The 19,336-nt window shown below is 42.5% G+C and overlaps 1 protein-coding gene across 1 annotated transcript in view; it reads left to right on the forward strand.

The window, feature by feature from the left end:
• The window catches only part of unc79 (unc-79 homolog, NALCN channel complex subunit), a 45,484-nt gene that overhangs the window by 4,381 nt on the left and 21,767 nt on the right, over positions 1–19,336 (forward strand). The window contains exons 6-23 of the mRNA XM_084044293.1: positions 163–251; positions 1,053–1,093; positions 1,270–1,298; positions 3,447–3,679; positions 4,725–4,896; positions 5,646–5,876; positions 6,539–6,729; positions 8,087–8,210; positions 9,273–9,413; positions 9,878–10,093; positions 10,613–10,840; positions 11,279–11,420; positions 13,195–13,274; positions 13,789–13,937; positions 14,211–14,368; positions 16,183–16,364; positions 16,937–17,138; positions 17,313–17,492. Of these exons, the coding sequence (XP_083900419.1) occupies positions 163–251; positions 1,053–1,093; positions 1,270–1,298; positions 3,447–3,679; positions 4,725–4,896; positions 5,646–5,876; positions 6,539–6,729; positions 8,087–8,210; positions 9,273–9,413; positions 9,878–10,093; positions 10,613–10,840; positions 11,279–11,420; positions 13,195–13,274; positions 13,789–13,937; positions 14,211–14,368; positions 16,183–16,364; positions 16,937–17,138; positions 17,313–17,492 (2,788 nt within the window). The remainder of the gene's footprint in view (positions 1–162; positions 252–1,052; positions 1,094–1,269; positions 1,299–3,446; positions 3,680–4,724; positions 4,897–5,645; positions 5,877–6,538; positions 6,730–8,086; positions 8,211–9,272; positions 9,414–9,877; positions 10,094–10,612; positions 10,841–11,278; positions 11,421–13,194; positions 13,275–13,788; positions 13,938–14,210; positions 14,369–16,182; positions 16,365–16,936; positions 17,139–17,312; positions 17,493–19,336) is intronic.

The following is a 19,336-nucleotide window of genomic DNA, read 5'->3' on the forward strand; positions in this document are numbered from 1 at the left end:
GGCCACTGTGTATACTGCATCAGAAAAATGTCAGGATCAGTGGTGCTGCAAACTGCTTTTGTCTTTTATAGGAGGAATCTAACCTTGTAGTGTTTTCATGGACAAACATCTTCGTCAAAATTCCACCTGTGTTCTAACCGCAATTGTCTGACTTCTTTGCAGATGTGCATCGATCCCACTCTCTCTGTTGCCCTGGGAGACAAGCCCCCTCCTCTTTACATATGCGAGGAGTGTAGCCAGAGGATAGCTGGGTACGCTCCTGTTTCAACCTCATCCTTCATCCCCAAGGCTCTCTACCATCACCCTCCTCCAACAAGATGCCACGGCAAACATACATCACCTGCTGCCTGCCTCATTATGCCTTCTTTTTAACCCATTTAGACCGGGAACGCATCTGTGCCATTTTTAGATTTCTTTGGGCTATTCAAAAATAGCAGATATACAAGCTTGTAGATCTGCAATCTTTTGGAAAAATCGTGGAAAATGTGTGCAAATCTTATATAAATATAAATATTTTTAAAGCGAACATTTTAACACAAATCTTTGCTTCTGGGAGATTCTACAAATGTCTTCTAAATCCTAACAGTTTTTTGAAAAAACGTATGTTGCTATAATATCACTCTATATGTATATGGCCGTGGACCCCGGTGCCGCGATACAAGCTTGTATATCTGCTATTCTTTGAATAGCCAAAGACATGTTAAAATGACACACAGATGCGTTACCGGTCTTAATGGGTTAACCCAGGGGGAGCGCATCGCCATGGTTACATAATTCCCTTGTAATGCTAATGTAATCATCGTCAGAAAACAATACAGTCACTTGTTTGCCTTTTCTCCAACTTGTAACATGCTATAATTTGTGTTTCTATCGCTCCAGTTAGATGTTTTCTGTGAGGCTGAAAACATAAATGTTGTGCACCTGCTCTGTCTGCCATGAGCGGTCAGCCGTAGTCTGTGTACATTAGCTCTACGTGTAGATAAACTCTGAGGTAGACTCGGCTAACAAATCAAATATTGCCACACGTAATATATATCTTCTGATCTCTACAGAGACCATGCTGAATGGCTCGTTGACGTGCTCTTGCCCCAAGGTGAGCATTCCCAAACAGACATTTGAGTTTCAATATTTATTTCTATCAGCTGGCCCACCTTCCCTTGGACCAAGAGAAACATTAGATACAATATATAAGCTACAATGAAAGAGAAGAAACATTTTAATGAACTGCTTGTATTTTGACAATGTCCATCCATGGATTCATTTCCACAGCTGAGATATCTGCAATCTGTCAAAAGAAGGTAAGCTCTACATGTTGTGTTGTGCATGCTGGCATCATAAAAGCGGTGACATTTTAGCTTTTTGTACAAAATGCCAGCTGGCTTTTTATGGTATTTAACCCTGTTGAATGATTGTGGGAACTTTATAACACTTACATAAAAAAATAAAAACATAGATAAAAAATAGCCAAAAAAATAAACAAGCTCACAACGTGTCACAATGTCATACCAATGTATTCCTGTCTCATGTTTGCAGCCCTCCACAACCTAAAGTAATGTCAGCTCAGTTTGTCCAACAAATAAATTAGTGAACTATTTTAACAGCCATAAATGATTAAGGAGAAACCTGTTAACCTTGTGTTATACAGTATGCTGTATTTAATGTAATTGTATTTCATTTCATTTTTGTCATACACTGTAAAGTCACTTATTTATGACCATAATATTGTTTCTTTCTCAATTGGAGAGTCCATTCACTGAAGTGCTTTTGTGATAGCCAGGTCGTTTGTAATGGACCCACTGGGGCATGACGTTTGTTCCGGAATGTATAAGGGCGTCAGTGCTCCCCCGCTGGTTTCCAGGGAGACGCCATGAAGGCAGTAGTGTGCGTGCGGGGTGGGGGACTGGTAGTGTGTCGATCTCAGGTGTTCTATCGAGCTGAGCTCCTACTCGGTGTTGTCACTGCAAACCCTGTCCTGTATAATCCACTGTCATTTAAAGCAGGATTTGTCCCTTTCACTGTAGAAAGCACTTTAAACTCCCACCTGAACACATTCCAGTTAAGTCGTCATTACCAGAGAGCATTAATATCTGTAAGAGAGGTGATTATTATAAGTCACAATAATCAACACAGGAACACATCGGTGAACCCCAGCACTCTCTCTTTCTCTCGCTTGCAGATCGGCTAGCTGAAGTATAACAGGGTTTAAGTAGTTAATGTACTGTATGTTTTGTAATAATAATATAAATCTGCAATGTAACTAGTAACTTAAGTTTTAAAATAATTGTAGTGCAGTAAAAAGTACAATATTTGACTCTTGAGTTGTAGTGGAGTAGAAGTATAAAGTATTAAAAAAAGTAATACTTCCTCAAAATTATACTTAAAGCTCTATTATGTAGTCATTTATTTAGTGAATAGATTTGTATTTTGTCCAATCTGTATGGTAGAGTACAGTATGTTAATACAATACAACGCATACTATTGGGGTGGTTGTATTTGGTCTTCTGTTGAGACATTTAGATCCTGTGTCTAGGTTGGACACAACCTTTGACACAATCCTGTTTCAGGTTTGACATATTTCTCCCCAAAACAAGCAGGCAGGCTCTAGTAGCTCTGTGGCAAAAATGTCAGCACTTGCGTGCGCATGAGACCCAGGTTAAAATCTAGGGGAGAACAGGAATTGTGCAGTTTTAAGTACAGACAGTACTTGAGTAAATGTACTTAGTTATTTTACACCACTGTTGATGTTGGCACATCAGGGTTTATTTTGTTTTTGTTGTCGAGCAAAAAGAGGGTGAACGAGAGAACAGCCTGTCAGGGGAAGGATCTGTTAATTTGATAGGCAGAACTGCATCCCTCTAATGGCCAAAGATTACAGGCTGATCAGATTAGGCCAGTCCCCCATTGCCACCCTTTTTATTTATGGAAAGCTGAGACACCCAGGCGACACATAAAGATTCTGCTATCTCTGCTGATATACCGTAGCTGTACAAGCAAACATCTCTGAGCAAACAGCCCACATAGAGGCATATGAAAGGAGAAGGACGTTATTTGCCAGGATAATGAGGGTGGTCTAAGGAAGCACTTCTTTGATACCTGGAAATGTGTTTATATTTAGAGGCTTGTCATTACATTGTGACTGTAACACAAGCAAGTACACATTTTTCTCAGTAGCCTGTTTGAGGTGGCTGCCAATTCCTAGAATAGAAATTAATTGAGCCTATCTCTCTCTCTCTCTCTCTCTCTCTCTCTCTCTCTCTCTCTCCTTCTCTCTCCCCCTCTCTCCCCCTGTCTGTCTCTCTCTCTCTCTCTCTCTCTCTCTCTCTCTCTCTCTCTCTCTCTCTCTCTCTCTCTCTCTCTCTCTCTCTCTCTCTCTCTCTCTCTCTCTCTCTCTCTGTCTCTCTGTGTCTCTATCTCTCTCACTCCCTCTCTCCCCTGGTTCATTGTAGAACTGTAGCTCTCATGTCAGGAGGGCAGTTGTCACCTGCTTCTCAGCTGGCTGCTGCGGGCGCCATGGCAACCGGCCCGTCCGCTACTGCAAGCGTTGCCATGTCAACCACCACAGCACCGAGGTGGGGGCTGCGGCGGCGGAGACCCATCTCTACCAGACCTCGCCCCCACCCATCAACACCCGCGAGTGTGGGGCAGAGGAGCTCGTGTGCACGGTGGAGGCTGTTATAAGGTATACAGTCACACAAGCTCAGGCAGCAGAGCCTCACGCAGTTATACAAGTATCATGACCACAGACCACAGAGTGCTTATGCCGGTTGTCCCACAAAGCATGCATAGAATGGATCTATGGACGTGTAATAGTAATAACCTTACACTGTAGCTTTTTTTTACAACCCGCAAGTGGCAGGCCTCTAATAGGATGACATGTTGTTTGATCAGTTGGTTCTTTGGTTGATTGATGACCGGCAGCGGTTCCGGTAGGAGACACAAAGAGTCTCCTTTGTTCTCCTACCGGAACCGCTGCCTACCGGTCCACTGGTCATCAAATTATTGTCTTATGCGACAAAAACAAAAAAATATCCATGAATTCAAGTCTACATGGGGTGACTAATCGATAGAAAAACTTGGGTGAACTATCCCTTTAAGGGATTCAATAATATCTGCAGTGGAACATAGGTTATTTTTTTTCCAATGTCCTGAAAAGTAACACTTTTAGACATACATGGTTTCCCTCAGACAACTTCCTGATCCCCAGCTACTGATGTTGTTGACCCAGTGGCCTCCCCTGTAGCGCCACCCTTAAGCCAAAATGTCCACTTGCACACACAATATCTCAAAATCTAATACGCAGATTATCATATATATGAAATTTGCTGTGCACATTCATACGACCCAGAGAATGGCCCCTACTGATTTGGGTGACTCAATGCCCTGCACTTGCACCACCCTTAAGGCCGAAATTTCCAATTGCACACATGCTATCTCAAACTCTAACGAGCAGTTCGCCATGAAACACGTTGAGTGCACACATGCTCCCTGGAGCATGAGTGGACCTATTTGGGTGGACCCCATGACCATTCATGACCATAGCACCACATTTTGGCTAACATCGGTTAGGTGTAAGAAGCAGCACAGCCTCTAGGGCCGTCTGTTAGCAGGGCTTTTAGACTCTTACTTTCTCTTGCCATATTTATGTTAATATTCCCTGTATCTCTCTGTGTAACCATGACCATCCCTCTCTCTCTCTCTGTTGTCCCCTCTCCATACCTGTCCAGCCTTCTGAAGGAAGCAGAGATTCATGCTGAACTACGTGAGTTCGAGATGAACAGGCGCCGGCAGATGGGTCTCTCCGCCTCCCACCACTCGCTGGACAACATTGACTTTGACAACAAGGAGGATGACCAGCATGACCAGCGCCTGCTCAGTCAGTTTGGCATTTGGTTCCTGGTGAGTATCTGTCCATTGGCTGTTTCTGTGTCACTCAGTAACAAGCAGGGTGGGTGGAGATACTGTAAGGATATGCACTTGTTCTTATCATTTCTCTGTTAAACCATTAAGACCGGGAACGCATCTGTTTCATTTTAATATTTCTTTGGCTATTCAAAAATAGCTGAAGTTCATAGCGCAGCACAAAGTGCCGTGTTATGAGCTTGTAGATCTGCTATTTTTTTTTTAAATCGTGGAAAATTTGTACAGATCTTTGAATATATATATATATGTTTTAAAGCGAACATTTTTTACTCCGATCAGTGCTTCTGGGGGTCCCTGGAACAACATACTTTGAGATGGGGGTCCGCGGCCAAATACATATAATTTTGGGGGTCCTTGACATGGAAATGTCAAGGACCCACTGATATAGCAACATACTGTGAGGATTTAGAAAACATTTTTAGATATGTATTTGGCCGGGGACTCCCATCTCAAAATGTTTTGTTCCAGGGACCCGCAGAAGCAAAGATTTCACAGTTACAAACGTTTGCTTTAAAAAATATATATTCATTATTCAAAGATCTGCCCAAATTCAAAAATAGCAGATCTACAAACTCATAGCTATCATATCACTCATATCAAATTGATATTTTTGAATAGCCAAAGAAATCTAAAATGACACAGATGCGTTCCCGGATTGAATGGGTTAAATACAATGATTTTTCATTTGTTTTGCTCTCCAACCCCCCCCCCCCCCCCCCACGCAGGTGAGCTTGTGCACCCCCAATGAGAACACGCCCACAGAGAGCCTGGCGCGGCTGGTCAGTATGGTCTTCCAGTGGTTTCACTCCACTGCCTACATGATGGACGACGAGGTTGGCAGCCTGGTGGAGAAGCTCAAGCCTCAGTTTGTCACAAAGTGGCTGAAGACGGTGTGTGACGTGCGCTTCGATGTCATGGTCATGTGCCTCCTGCCCAAACCTGTGGAATTCGCCAGGGTAAGGGATTCAGAGCCTGAGGTTTTTCTTTACATTAGTGTGCCGAGGTTTAGAAATGTATCCTAATTTCCCACAACATGTTGCCGGATGCGTTTTATTTAAGCTGTATGTGTTTTACCAACTTAAAGGGATAGTTCACCCAAAAAAGTTCTCATCATTTACACACCCATGTGAAGCCTTGAATTCATGGAGATTTTTTTGTTTATGTCGCATTCCTAGCCAATAATTTCATGACCTGCGGAAAGATGCTAATGTCTCCGGTAGAGACTGGCTTAGGAATGGGAATTTTTTTTTTTTTTAAATCCATGAATTCAAGTCTCCATGGGGTGTGTAATCGATTTTGGGGGTGAACTATCCCTTTAAGCCTGAATTATACTTTGGCATATGATGGTATCGCATGGTGAAAATAGACAACCTACAAGCTCACAACGCGCCGCGATGTGAGGCGTTGTGAACTTGTAGATCAGCTATGTAGTTGCTACTGTATGTAGTTTTGTATGCAGAGAACGATGAACTATAGACCTAAATTAAGCACTTGGGCCTAGGCTATTTGAGAATTTCTGTCTTATAATGAAAATAGGGTTGGCACGGTTATTGTGGTTTTTAACTGTTCCCTTGTGACTGTGCTGGAGCTGAGTCTGTCCATATATGCCTACCCTCAGGTGGGAGGTTACTGGGACAAATCATGCAGCACTGTGACCCAGCTAAAGGAGGGCTTGAACCGTATCCTTTGTCTGATACCGTACAATGTCATCAGCCAGCCACTTTGGGAGTGTTTCATGCCTGAATGGCTGGAGGCCATCCGCACAGAGGTGCCAGACCAGCAGCTCAAAGAATTCCGTGAGGTGCTCAGGTACTGTACATATACTAGTCTAGTCTTCATTAAGATAGCGCCTTTTTTTCTCCAATGGGCTTTGCGATGTATCCGTCATATTCACCCAATACACACACCGTCATATTCACACATTGTCGGCAGAGACAGACAGCCATAAATCATCAGTGTCTTTCTCAAGGACACTTGATGAGGAGGAACGTGGATGAAACCGAGAACCTTTCAAACCCAGAAAACCACTCTAGCACCTGAGCCACTGCTGCCCTGCCTCTGTTTTAATACTGGAACTTTATTGCTTTAACATACTGTAGTCTAAAAAAAAGTGTTGTGGTGTACTGATGGCTCAACCTTCATTTTCCTGAAGGCAAAAAAATAAGTAAAAGCTGTAAAAATGGTGTATTGTGGGAAAACACTTTTATTTTATTTTATTTGTTGTGTAACATTGACTTCAGTCAGTTACCTGCGTGGTCAATCATGTCTATCCCTGAAGAGACATACACTGTACGTCTCTGTATTAAGCATTATATTTGTAAGGGATAATCAACAATGATCTATTATTGCGAACGCGCCTCCGCCCAAGTGGAGCATACTATGAAACTCTGCTCTCATTGTGTCTCTGTCTGTCTGTCTGTGTGCAGTATGTGTGCATTGCACTGCCTGTGTGCAACCAACAGAGTGGCGCCAGAGTGCAGTCAAAACACACGCACACACACACACACACACACACACACACACACACACACACACACACACACACAGTCCGTAAATACACAATATTTTCCAGCTGCGTTCGCTTCCAGCGTTCGCGCGTCTTACTTGTTCTATTAACGAGGTTAATGTGGTTAACAAAAAATAATATACAATATGGAGGCTAATTACCCCTCGCATAACCTTTCAAAAAGCTGATTATGCTGTTTATACCATGGCCGCTTACCAGTGATTAAAAGTGTTTATATTCATATTTTGTGCAATACGCTCCTTGATTATGGAGAATGTGTGTTATCTTTGTCAACCTTGGAAAAACATTACCTTATTACGCCAGCAAGTAGACTCCATCGTGACGAAGTACCATTAGCTACAAGGATAGCTTGCAGCTAATGTTAGTTTAAATAACCGTTAGAACATTTTACATGCATATTAATTTAGTGATAATACCACAGCCGTGCTGAAAATGAAGCAAACCCAATCATCTGTGGCACATGGCATAAAGAAGCATAATCTGATTCAAGAAGATTCAAGATTCAATGCTTAATTACCATTTCAATGATACATTGATTGGAATTAGATTTGGTGTTAGCGTGGGGGACAGAGCAATACAATACAGATACACAACAGTATAAATACACTGCAACGGCTTCTGTCTCTCTTCTCTGTGCAGTAAGATGTTTGATATTGAGCTGTGCCCTCTGCCATTCTCCATGGAAGAGATGTTTGGCTTCATCAGCTGCAGATTCTCTGGCTACCCAGCGTCTGTGCAAGAGCAAGCTCTGCTGTGGCTGCATGTGAGTGCACTCACACACGCACGCACGCACGCATGCATGCACACACGCGCGCACGCGCGCACACGCACACACACACACACACACACACACACACACACACACACACACACACACACACACACACACACACACACACACACACACACACACACACACACACAAACATCCTTACACTGTACCTCTTGTCTTGTGAGAACCTTTCGTTTGATTTCCACTGACTACATTAATTCCCTGATCTCTGACCTTAACTACCACCACTACATGTCTAACATTAACCTTTACCGTAACCACCATAAATCCTAACTCTAAAACTCCTGAAAAGTGAGGACGAGTAAAATGCTCTCATTGATTTCCCTCATCTTTCGGTCATCTTGAGAAAATTCATAAGTACACACACACTTTTGCACACATTTTTAATCTGTGTCCAATTCATATCCTGTGGTTCCCTCTACAGTATGTGTGAATTGAACAGGTTGTCATTGAGTGTGTGAGAGACCCTGGCAGGATTCCTGCTGAATATGGATCTGGGTCACACACAGTGAGGCTGATGAAGACTGGAGGGATTTTACGTTTTCTCTCCATATGCACTCACAGCTTGCGGCCCTACATGGATGGGTTTCAAGTCTTCCATCAAATAACTCTGACCGAGACTCAAGAAATATAACAGTAGCTTCATCGATGGCAGCTCATGTTATTTAGATTGATGAATGTTGTTACTTGTTCCTAGGTGACAGTTGTTATTTGTATAGTATGTTTTTTAGAGATGCTAGGTTTGATATCTACCTGCTATCCTAGTTACCTTGCAGCACATACTTGTTCTCTTAGTGCTCTAATTAGTTGATCACTTACCCTAAGAGCACCATACTAAATGCCTAAATTCTTGTAAATTGTTTAAATCAGATGAAGTGGTACCCGTTCCTCTCTTTCTTTTACCCATAACATTTTCTTGTACAATATTTGCACATTTATTTTTCTTTGAGTGCATATTGTTTTCATGGTATTGTCTGTCCGTGTATAAGCTGCGTGTTTGTATTAATTCAGGTGTTTCTGGTCTGGAACTAGGTGCTGTCAGAGTTGGACATTGTGGTGCCTCTACAGCTGTTGATTGGGATGTTCTCTGATGGCGTGAACTCTGTTAAGGAGCTGGCCAATCAGAGGAAGGCACGGGTCTCCGATCTGACTGGCAACAGTGGGGCTCGGAGGGTGAGATAATATACAGCCATGACAAAATGACTGCGGTCAAACAGCACACTGTGCATCTCATCGTCAGCCTTTTAAGCTCTTCTCTAGAGACACGGAAATTTGAGCCTTTAGCACTCTGTTTATTTTTGTTTTTTATCTTGGCTGAATTACAGCAGAATATATCCTGCTCGGGCATGTACAGTAATCACACCATTGTGTGAAATCTGGTCTCTATTGTCTATTGTTCGTCAGAATTTGCGTTGCCATGGGAACTGCCTACTGTATGTCTAAAAATAGTTCTGTTAATTGAACTTGCCTATCATACCGACTTATCAGTAAAAGTTAAAGCTGCACACTGCGTGGGTTTAGATGCCATCACAACTGTCAGCAATAGGAGTGTGGGAGTATGCAGGACGAGAAGATGTTTAAAACATACTGTAGCCAGCACACCTCACATCATATGATATGCGTTGTGCGTTTCGCAGGTGAGCGTCGTATCCGATCCGGGACACCGAGGGCAACACAACACCCTCAGCCCGTATCCGAGTCCATTTCGGAGCCCGTTCCGCAGTCCCCTGCGCTGCAGCCCGTTTAAAAACCTGGGGCACGCCTCCGGCCACTGTGCCTTGGACCTGGACTGTGACGATGACGATATGAACCTGGGCTGCTTCATCCTCATGTTTGATCTCGTCCTCAAGCAGGTGACAAGCACACACCCACACACACCCACACACATGCACCCACGCACACACACGCATGCACACAAACACACGCAAACACACACACACACACACACACACGCGCGCGCGCGCACGCACGCACGCACGCACGCACGCACGCACGCACGCACGCACGCACGCACGCACGCACGCACGCACGCACGCACGCACGCACGCACACACACACACACACACACACACACACACACACACACACACACACACACACACACACACACACACACACACACACACACACACACACACATACACACCAAGCAAAGGCATATGTACTGTATACACAACAGACAGTGTGCTCACTGCATTCTTAGTTTGGTTCCAGTATGCTAGTCCTAAGCTATCTTTTGTCCTCTCCCATTCATTCAGAGATAAATGACTCATAATGAACAAAGCACACAGGTGGGTTGTAGAGATTTGTGTCGTGCTCCATTTTCCTTCCCTCTGCGTTTTCACGGTTGCTTGCCCTCCTCGCTGTCCCAGATGGAGCTCCAGGATGACGGTGTGATGCTGGGTCTAGACAGCAGTCTGGGGAAGGACATTGTGGGCATTATCAACAATGTCTTCCAGGCCCCATGGGGGGGCTCGCACACCTGTCAGAAGGACGAGAAGGCCCTGGAGTGCAGCCTGTGTCAGTCCAGCATCCTGTGCTACCAGCTGGGCTGTGAGCTCCTGGAGAGGTTGACCCCCCGGGAGGAGATACGACTGGTGGTGAGGCACACATCACAGCACCAAATCACCATGCACGACGATACAAAAGGAGCACGGAGCAGTGCATAGAAAACATGTCAGCTCCCAGGTCGGATGTCATGTATTCAGTCCTCCAGTCCCCACGATTCCTGCAGTACAACACGCCCCTCACAGTTTCTGTTTGTGCCATTTTGTCGTTGTTGTCAATTGTGATTTGTTAAGTACATTTGCACATAACCTGAATAGTGGATGATGTCAGTCCTTTGCGAACACAACACATTATATGTACAAAGATGTACAAGCGCATTCACACACATTATTCTCCCACTCACCTGGAGGTCAAATCTTACATTTGCATGTGAATGAGACTAACAGTTGATGGCTAAAATATGATACATGCAATTAGCTACGACTGAACAGTAAATTACTGAATATTTGATGTCATCTGATGTCTTCTAGGAGCCCACTGACACTTTGGAGGAAACTCTGTTGTTACCGCAGCCAGACCACTCTATGACAACTGACAACGGAACAGAGGAAGGAGACAAAATAAGTGGCCCAAACACTGACAACCCCAGCAATGACTCTCCTGATAATCCATGTGTGTATACAGTACTTATAAATGCATATATCATAACTTATACAGGGTTATTGAGGAATATAATGCAATGATGGTAATTCAATCTCCATTAGGGCTGGGCAATATCTCTTCAAATATCACAATCTTTTGATATTTATATAGTGAAAATAGCAGATCTCTCCGAGCTTGTACTGTAGATTCACTATTTTTGCATGCAACCAGTGTACAACGAAGAATAAAACAGTGGTTAATCGGACTAAGCAATTCAGTTTATTTTATATATATATATATATATACTAAACTAAACTTTCAAGAGAATTTCTTCCTTGTGTGACCCTCAGCACAGGATTTAAGAATCCCAGGGCAAAATGATTAGTACCACAACCAATAATATTTATATTAATGGTGGTAAGAGCAGCAACAATACTAGAATCTGCACTGTCACTGGAGTAGCGGGAACGCCGCCCCCAAGCCCCAATCTGTTCGCAGGTTGTGCAATGTTGTGGCCCTCGGCTTGGTACCTTAGACATAATTTGGCCCTTGGGGAAGACTAATTGGGGAACCCTGCAGTACAGTATATTTCCCTTTCAATTTGAAAGAAGACGCTGTGTTACATCTAAATGTGTAACCCATTGGATTCTGTCATAATCCATCTTCTGACACCGAATGTATTTAAATTTAGACCTGTTATAACCTACACATTATACCTTTCATGCCGGGAACACGCCTATGTAATTATAGATGTTGCTACATGTATTTATTTATAGCAGATAGACACATAAAATTAAAATCATTTGAGAGCATGCTCCTTTAATTGGCTATTACTGAAAATTACTTTCATTTACCCTACTGTTCACTAAAAAAAAATAGAAATCAATAACCAAAAGGAATAACAACAAGTGAACTTTAGGGAAAATGAATCTTCAGTAAAAGCCAAAGGTCTAAGCTAAAAAAGAAAAGTGAACGTTGACAATTCTGTAAGAAAACATAGAAGGCGTTTATAGAATCGGCCTCTCTGTCTAAATGGGTTAATGGCCAGGTAGTAATAGGTTGTACTTGTACCAATGGTACAGCATCACTTAAATGACAATACAACAGCAATTTTACCACTTAAATCTTAAACCAATAAAACCGGGATCTGTGTCATTTTAGATTTTTGCTGTAAGCTTGTAGATCTATTTTTGTACATTTTTGAAAAATCTTGAGTGTGAGAACTACTGATTTAGAAGGCATCAGGTCTCAATGGATTAAACCCTCTATAAGTACACTAATACTTAAATTACCGGGGTCGGCTCTGTACTTGGTCCACTCTTTTTTCCATCTCTACCAAAACACTTCGCCGAATATAGCTGATCTACAAGCACACCACACATTACTATGTTTAGCAAATCTTCCCCTCAGTACAGGGATGATAAAGTATGTTCCTAAAATTCACAAACGTATATTGTATATTCACTCATGTTTTATATGTTGAATAACCTTTGGTTCAGAATTTCAGTACATTTCAGTTCTTGGAAACATTTCCTTCCCTGGGGGTTTTGATAATTGAGGCTTCACTCTGATACGCCTGATTTGTACTTCATTGTATGCTGTCACTGACTGAAAATAGCACATTTGTGAGCTCGAGTGCGTAGATCTTCTGTTTTCAGCATGTGACAGTGTCCTATAGCAGATTATAACTAACTGTAGGCGTACGGCCAACATGGGTAACAGTGCAGAAGTACTGAAGAGGTCTTGAAGAGTTTGCCTTGGTTGCAGAATTCTTTCTCTCATACAAATACCTTGTTCCTTTCAGCAATGAAGAATAACGCTGACAAGAAGTTCTCCTACCAGCAGCTACCAGTGTCTTTGAAGCTTATATACACCATTCTGCAGGTACTCGTTTGACCTATCCACAAGTTTCCTAGGACGTTGTGGGCATCACTTCCTGTCGATTTGATCAGGTATCAGGGATCAAATCGACAGGAAGTGATGCCCACAATGCCCTAGGAAACTTGTGGATATACATGTTTTTTTTAATGGTTGGGGCTGACCTGGTACTCAATTTCTACAAGCTCAGAAGAACCTGTGAGTTTGAAGTTACACAATCTCATTAGCTCACAGCCTACCCAGATCCTTACACTTATCTTACCCACACCAAATCCAAAGCTAAAAAGCTAAAAGCTTAACCATCTCTAATGTAGCGCCTCAACTCAACCATTTTAGCGTTATATCTGAACTTAATTTGGCTCGGCTCTAATGTTCCGAGTATGATACTGTTCAGTAGCCACTCAGGAATAAAATCCCCTAAAGTATAACCTGAAAAGCTGATAAAAAATGTCAGGAAAATGGTAATATTGTCTTGAAATGTGTTGATTTCAATATGCCGTGTATCCTCTGACGCCTTCAGGAAATGTCCAAGTTTGAGGAGCCTGATATCTTGTTCAACATGCTGAACTGTCTGAAGATCTTGTGTCTCCATGGGGAGTGTCTGTACCTTGCCCGTAAGGACCATCCACAGTTCCTTGCCTACGTCCAGGAAAAGATGCTCATCCCGAGGTCTGCAACAACTCTGCTCCAAAATATGGGAAAAATTGACCTTGATGCTGTTGATGGAAACATCTTGTGACAATTGTATTTTTAATCCAATTGACTCCTTGATACAATGGCAATGTCATGTGGTGTGTGTCTGTGTGTGTGTGTGTGTGTGTGTGTGTGTGTGTGTGTGTGTGTGTGTGTGTGTGTGTGTGGGTGTGTGGGCGTGTGGGCGTGTGCGTGTGCGTGTGCGTGTGTGTGTGTGTGTGTGTGTGCATGTATGTGTGTGTTTTTCAGCCTGTGGTCCATGCTGAAGTCAGAGTTCTGCCAGCTGGCCTCCCTGGCAGTGCCCCAGCTCCTTCATGCCCTTTCTCTCTCCCATGGGGCGGACATATTCTGGAACCTTGTTGACATACACTTCAACAGCAAGGACTGGAAGATTCGATTTGAAGCAGGTGAGAAAATTGAGAATTTACCCGTCTAACATTTAAACCACATTGATATCCTAACATCCTGTCATAATAATCTAACATCAGGCGGAAAATAGCAGATCTACAAGCCCGAGCTTGTAGATCTGCTATTTTCGACCAAGAGAGGGGAAAAAGGAAGGAGCCAAGTATTGACTCCTGGGGGTCACTGGTCATAGTGTTTAAGTGTTTTTTAATGCCGTCAAACCACGTCAGTCAGGTCTCTTAAAGGGACTGATATGAACGTTTATTTTAGGTCAGTAATTTGACTGATAAATTGACATTTCTATTTTTTTGACTGAATTTATAGATTGTAGAATTTGAAAATACTGTATTATATATCTTGTCACATAATAATATCATTGTACTATCAGTTTTTTTCAGCCTTGAAGCCACGATGTTGGTTGACAAATTATTAAGTCATACTGTCTTCAATGTGATTCTGAATAAAGCATCTGCAGCCTATTCTCATATGATTCCGTATGGGCTTTTATACAGGGTTGTACCAGAAACAAAGCTCATCGCCAGTCAAATCCTCCATGTTAATTTAACTCTGAAGAATGTTTAAATTTTTTGCATTCTCAGAGTTAAATTAACATAATTTTTACTGTGATGTCAATGACCCCACATCAATGACATTATGATGTGGTTATTTGGTTTTATGACAGGCTATGTAAATGTGGCTGTGGTTACATGAATGAAACATTAGGGGAATACCCACAGTCTGCTTGTATAACCTCATCCACACACTCCTGCTTAACCACGTCTCCCCCTAGTGTTGTCATGGTTACCATGCGGCTCCAACAAATGGCAAAGGGGAATCGTGGGATTAATATATTTTTTTCTCACCCTGTGATTGGTAGAATAGCTGCGTGACCTTGAGACAGCTAGAGGACACGGTATATGAATCGAGGCAAAGATGGGAGCGTGGGTTAAACACGGACAATATGTTATTTAAAATCAATGAGAGTGTATTATATATTGTCCAGAGACTGTAAATCACAGCATGAATAGTGACACCGCATAGTCAAACATTTGGCTTCATGTCCAAGGGAAATTGTGTGTCATGAGAAATTTTGTCTCAAAGGGTCTTTATTGTGATGATAATCATGTATACACCCCCATGTGAGCTGTGTTCAAACAGACCAGACAGTCATGCTAAAAGGACAGTTGTGTGACTGACTGGCTGACTGGTGATGACCAGCCATTCTTCAGCCCCTCTAGAACCACAATGACACCTAGTGGTCAATATTGGCAATTAACAAAGTGCCTTTTAGATGTTCATCTTTTGAGTTGAGTCATCATAATACAAAAGCGACCAACACTGGTTCAGATGATATTTGTTATAGCTTGGCTCTATAGGATCTATAGGAGGTGAGCCGTTTAGAAACAAGTCTGTCTGTGAGTGTGTCTGTGTCTACCTAACAGTTGGACTGATCAGTGCCAAAATGTCTTGAGCACAGCGTGCTCAAGCCTAGTAGGCCAAAGACGTCCCTCAATGTAGTGTTCCCCACATATGTTATATACATACGGTATTCTCTTATTTGATAATGGAAATCAATGGCAGTCGGATTGGGCTAAAGCCTTGTCCAAAAGTCATACGTCATTGATATGTCATAGATCCATCATAGATGACTGATGTCATAGACTGGCCACATAAAGTCCAAGATTACATGGAAGCCACGCCGTTATTAGACCCTGTCTTGTTATTTAAATAGTTGCCACACAGCTTTCTGTGAATATTGGTGTTGAGATGATAACATTTGTCCTGCATTTTGTTATTTTGTTATAATAACCATCAGTGGAGAAGGTTGCAGTACTCTGTCGATTTCTGGACATTGGTTCCGTGACCAAGAACCACCTGCTGAAGTATTCCCTGGCCCATGCCTTCTGCTGCTTCCTGGCATCTGTAGAAGATGTCAACCCAGCTGTCGCCACCCGGGCCAGACTACTGCTAGACACCATCAAAAGACCAGCACTGCAGGTGAAACAACACCACATCAAGTGAGCTTCATAAGAACACAACAATCCTTCTATAAATTGAGTAAGTGAGTTAGTGAGTGAGTGACTTCAAACCCGGCGTGCGTATCGCCGGCGAGGACCCAAGGGAGTGATGGGCCGAGTGGGAAGTCCATTTATGGAGTACCCTGATGTCATCAATATGACATCAGGGTACTGACATCATAGACTTGCATGGACTACATATTTGGGCATGCCTGACATGGAACTCCCTATATGGGCATGAAAGGGACACAGACAGGCAGATACAGAAATATCAATATACTGTATGGGCATAAAAGGTACACCGACAGACAGACAGACTGGTACAACGGTTACTTTTACAATGGGAACGGCTATTCTAGAACCGGTTGTAGAATGCATTCCCAACTTGCATCGTTCCCGAGTCGGGTGATGCCCTAGCGCTTTTAAACCTATGAAAATATTTGGGCTTATTGGCACATCCGTGTGTGTAAAAGTGGACCACTTTCAGAGTTAATTTTACTGTGTGTTTCTTTATTCTTCTGTCTTTATTGGTGTGTCTGTGTGTGCATCTAGGGCTTGTGCGTCTGCTTGGACTTCCAGTTTGATACCGTTGTGAGGGATCGACCCATCATCCTCAGCAAGCTTTTGTTGCTGCATTCACTGAAGAAGGAGGTTCCTGCTCTTAGCTGGGAGTTCTTTGTTAACCGCTTCGAAACGCTATCTCTGGAGGCTCAGCTACACCTGGACTGCAACAAGGACTTCCCTTTCCCTACTAGTAGGTCCCTATACTGCATTCTCACTGGATGTTTATTTGACATAGTTACCTGCAAACCCACTTAGAAAGATGTGGCATACATTGTTTTTGCGCTGTAATTTAGAATGTTGCTTCAGTTCACATCCATGTTGTGCTAAAACTAGCTGCACCTCAACAAGCTGTTCTTTTTGTCAGCCATCACAGCCGTACGCACAAACGTAGCCAACCTCAGCGACGCAGCTCTATGGAAGATACGACGTGCCCGGTTTGCCAGGAACCGCCAGAAGAGCGTGCGATCCCTCCGTGACAGTGTGAAGGGTGCACCAGTGTCCAAGAGGGCATTCTCACTCCCTGAGTCCCTGAGCAACCGGCTTCGTGAGTAGCAAAGACTGGCCGGTTGTCTGTCTGTCCATGTTTGAACGATGTCTGAATTCCATACTTAACACAAATATCATCTGAACCAGTGTTGGTCGCTTTTGTATTATGATGACTCAACTCAAATGCAAATGCACAAGCAATGATCTTCAAAAGTCGGTTGAAACATATTAACCTTGGTGTCCCTATTTTGTGCATGTCATTATAGGTGAAATCTTTCAACAACATTTTTTTAAACAATCTTTTTCAAATGTGTCATGAGCTTGTAGACCTGTTAATTTTCCCATTTGATTTTCAAATATGACAAAGCTAGGATATACATAGGATGGACTGTGACAAATTGTCCAGAGGTTAAAATCCCCCTCTCATCTGGTCACTTTAAAGGGCAAGACCACTTTGGTAGAGGTTTGGGTTGTGTAGTTACCTTGCCATGATGTAACTCCAAAGGTGGGCAAAAAAACAAAAATAATTGCGCCATTGATTAGAAATTGATAATTCAAAATATGCTCCTCATTGACTTACATTGTATGGTAAAACAGCTCTCAAAATCACTCTTTTAGCACATAAACGAACGCAAACAAAGTTGATTCAGACAATATAGAACATCACCAAACCCGGTACTGTTTTTGTTTTAAATAAAAATGTCAACTTCCTGTTGATTTTGCCATTTTTAATAAGTAGAAAACCTGGACTGGATCCGCGGATCCGGATCCAGATCTTCAAATAGTAAAATCAACAGGAAGTTGTCATTTTTATAAAAAAAAAAAAACAGTACTGGGTTTGGTGATGCTCTATATTGTCTGAATCAGCTATGTTTAGGTTAATTTATGTGCTAAAAGAATGACTTTGAGAGCTGTTTTACCGTACAATATAAGTCAATGAGGAGCATATTTTGAATTATCAATTTCTAATCAATGGAGCAATTATTTTTGATTTCTTGCCCACCTTTGGAGTTACATCATGGCAAGGTAACTACACAACCCTAACCTCAACAAAGTGGTCTTACCCTTTAAAGCTACATCACGTGATATGTGGTGCCTAACAATAAACAAGGGTAATTATGACGCTGTCGTGCTTCAGAAATTGCCAGCAAGTCTTAGCAGGAGCTTAGTGTTTGACCAGAGTTTGGCAAAATGCTTTAGAAAGGAGGGGGAAAAACATGGACAGGCTGGTGCGTGCAGTGTGCACATTTTGGTAGGTAGTGTTATTATGTGTGAATGATACAGCACATTATTTTCAGGCCTTGTGACTATCAAACATATGCAGCTTAAAACAAATACAAAGCCCCTTAAATCTAAACAAAACTGTTAACGCAAACGCTAGGATATACGCTAGGATATATATACTGTATATATATATATATATATATATATATATACACACATACACACACACACACACACACACACACACACACACACACACACACACACACACACACACACACACACACACAGAGTATACTACTGTATATATGATCCAGTCTACTTCCATTTTCCTAATGTCTCTGCTCACTCATATTATGCATATTATGCAGCAATGTTTGTTCCTATGTCAGCGGGGTGTTGTTTGGGGTCCTCTGCAACAGTTAAAACCTTTGATCAATAGTACTGATTGGCTGGCGAAAAAAACACATCGGCTTTGTGGGCAGAGTGTGGAAAACCATCTCTGTATGCAAAAACCTGTGCATTTCTTAGTGCACTTGGTACCAATACTCGTTCAGCCTTCTACAACAGTATAAAATAAAATAAAATACAAATTTCAAATGTGGAGCCGATTTCAGATTGGGGGGCGCTCTGGAGCTCACCTGGTAGAGCGCATACCATTAAGCTCAGCCCTCGCAC

Source organism: Gymnoscopelus microlampas, assembly GCF_963454915.1.
Source record: "Gymnoscopelus microlampas genome assembly, chromosome: 20".
NCBI classification, from domain to species: domain Eukaryota; kingdom Metazoa; phylum Chordata; class Actinopteri; order Myctophiformes; family Myctophidae; genus Gymnoscopelus; species Gymnoscopelus microlampas.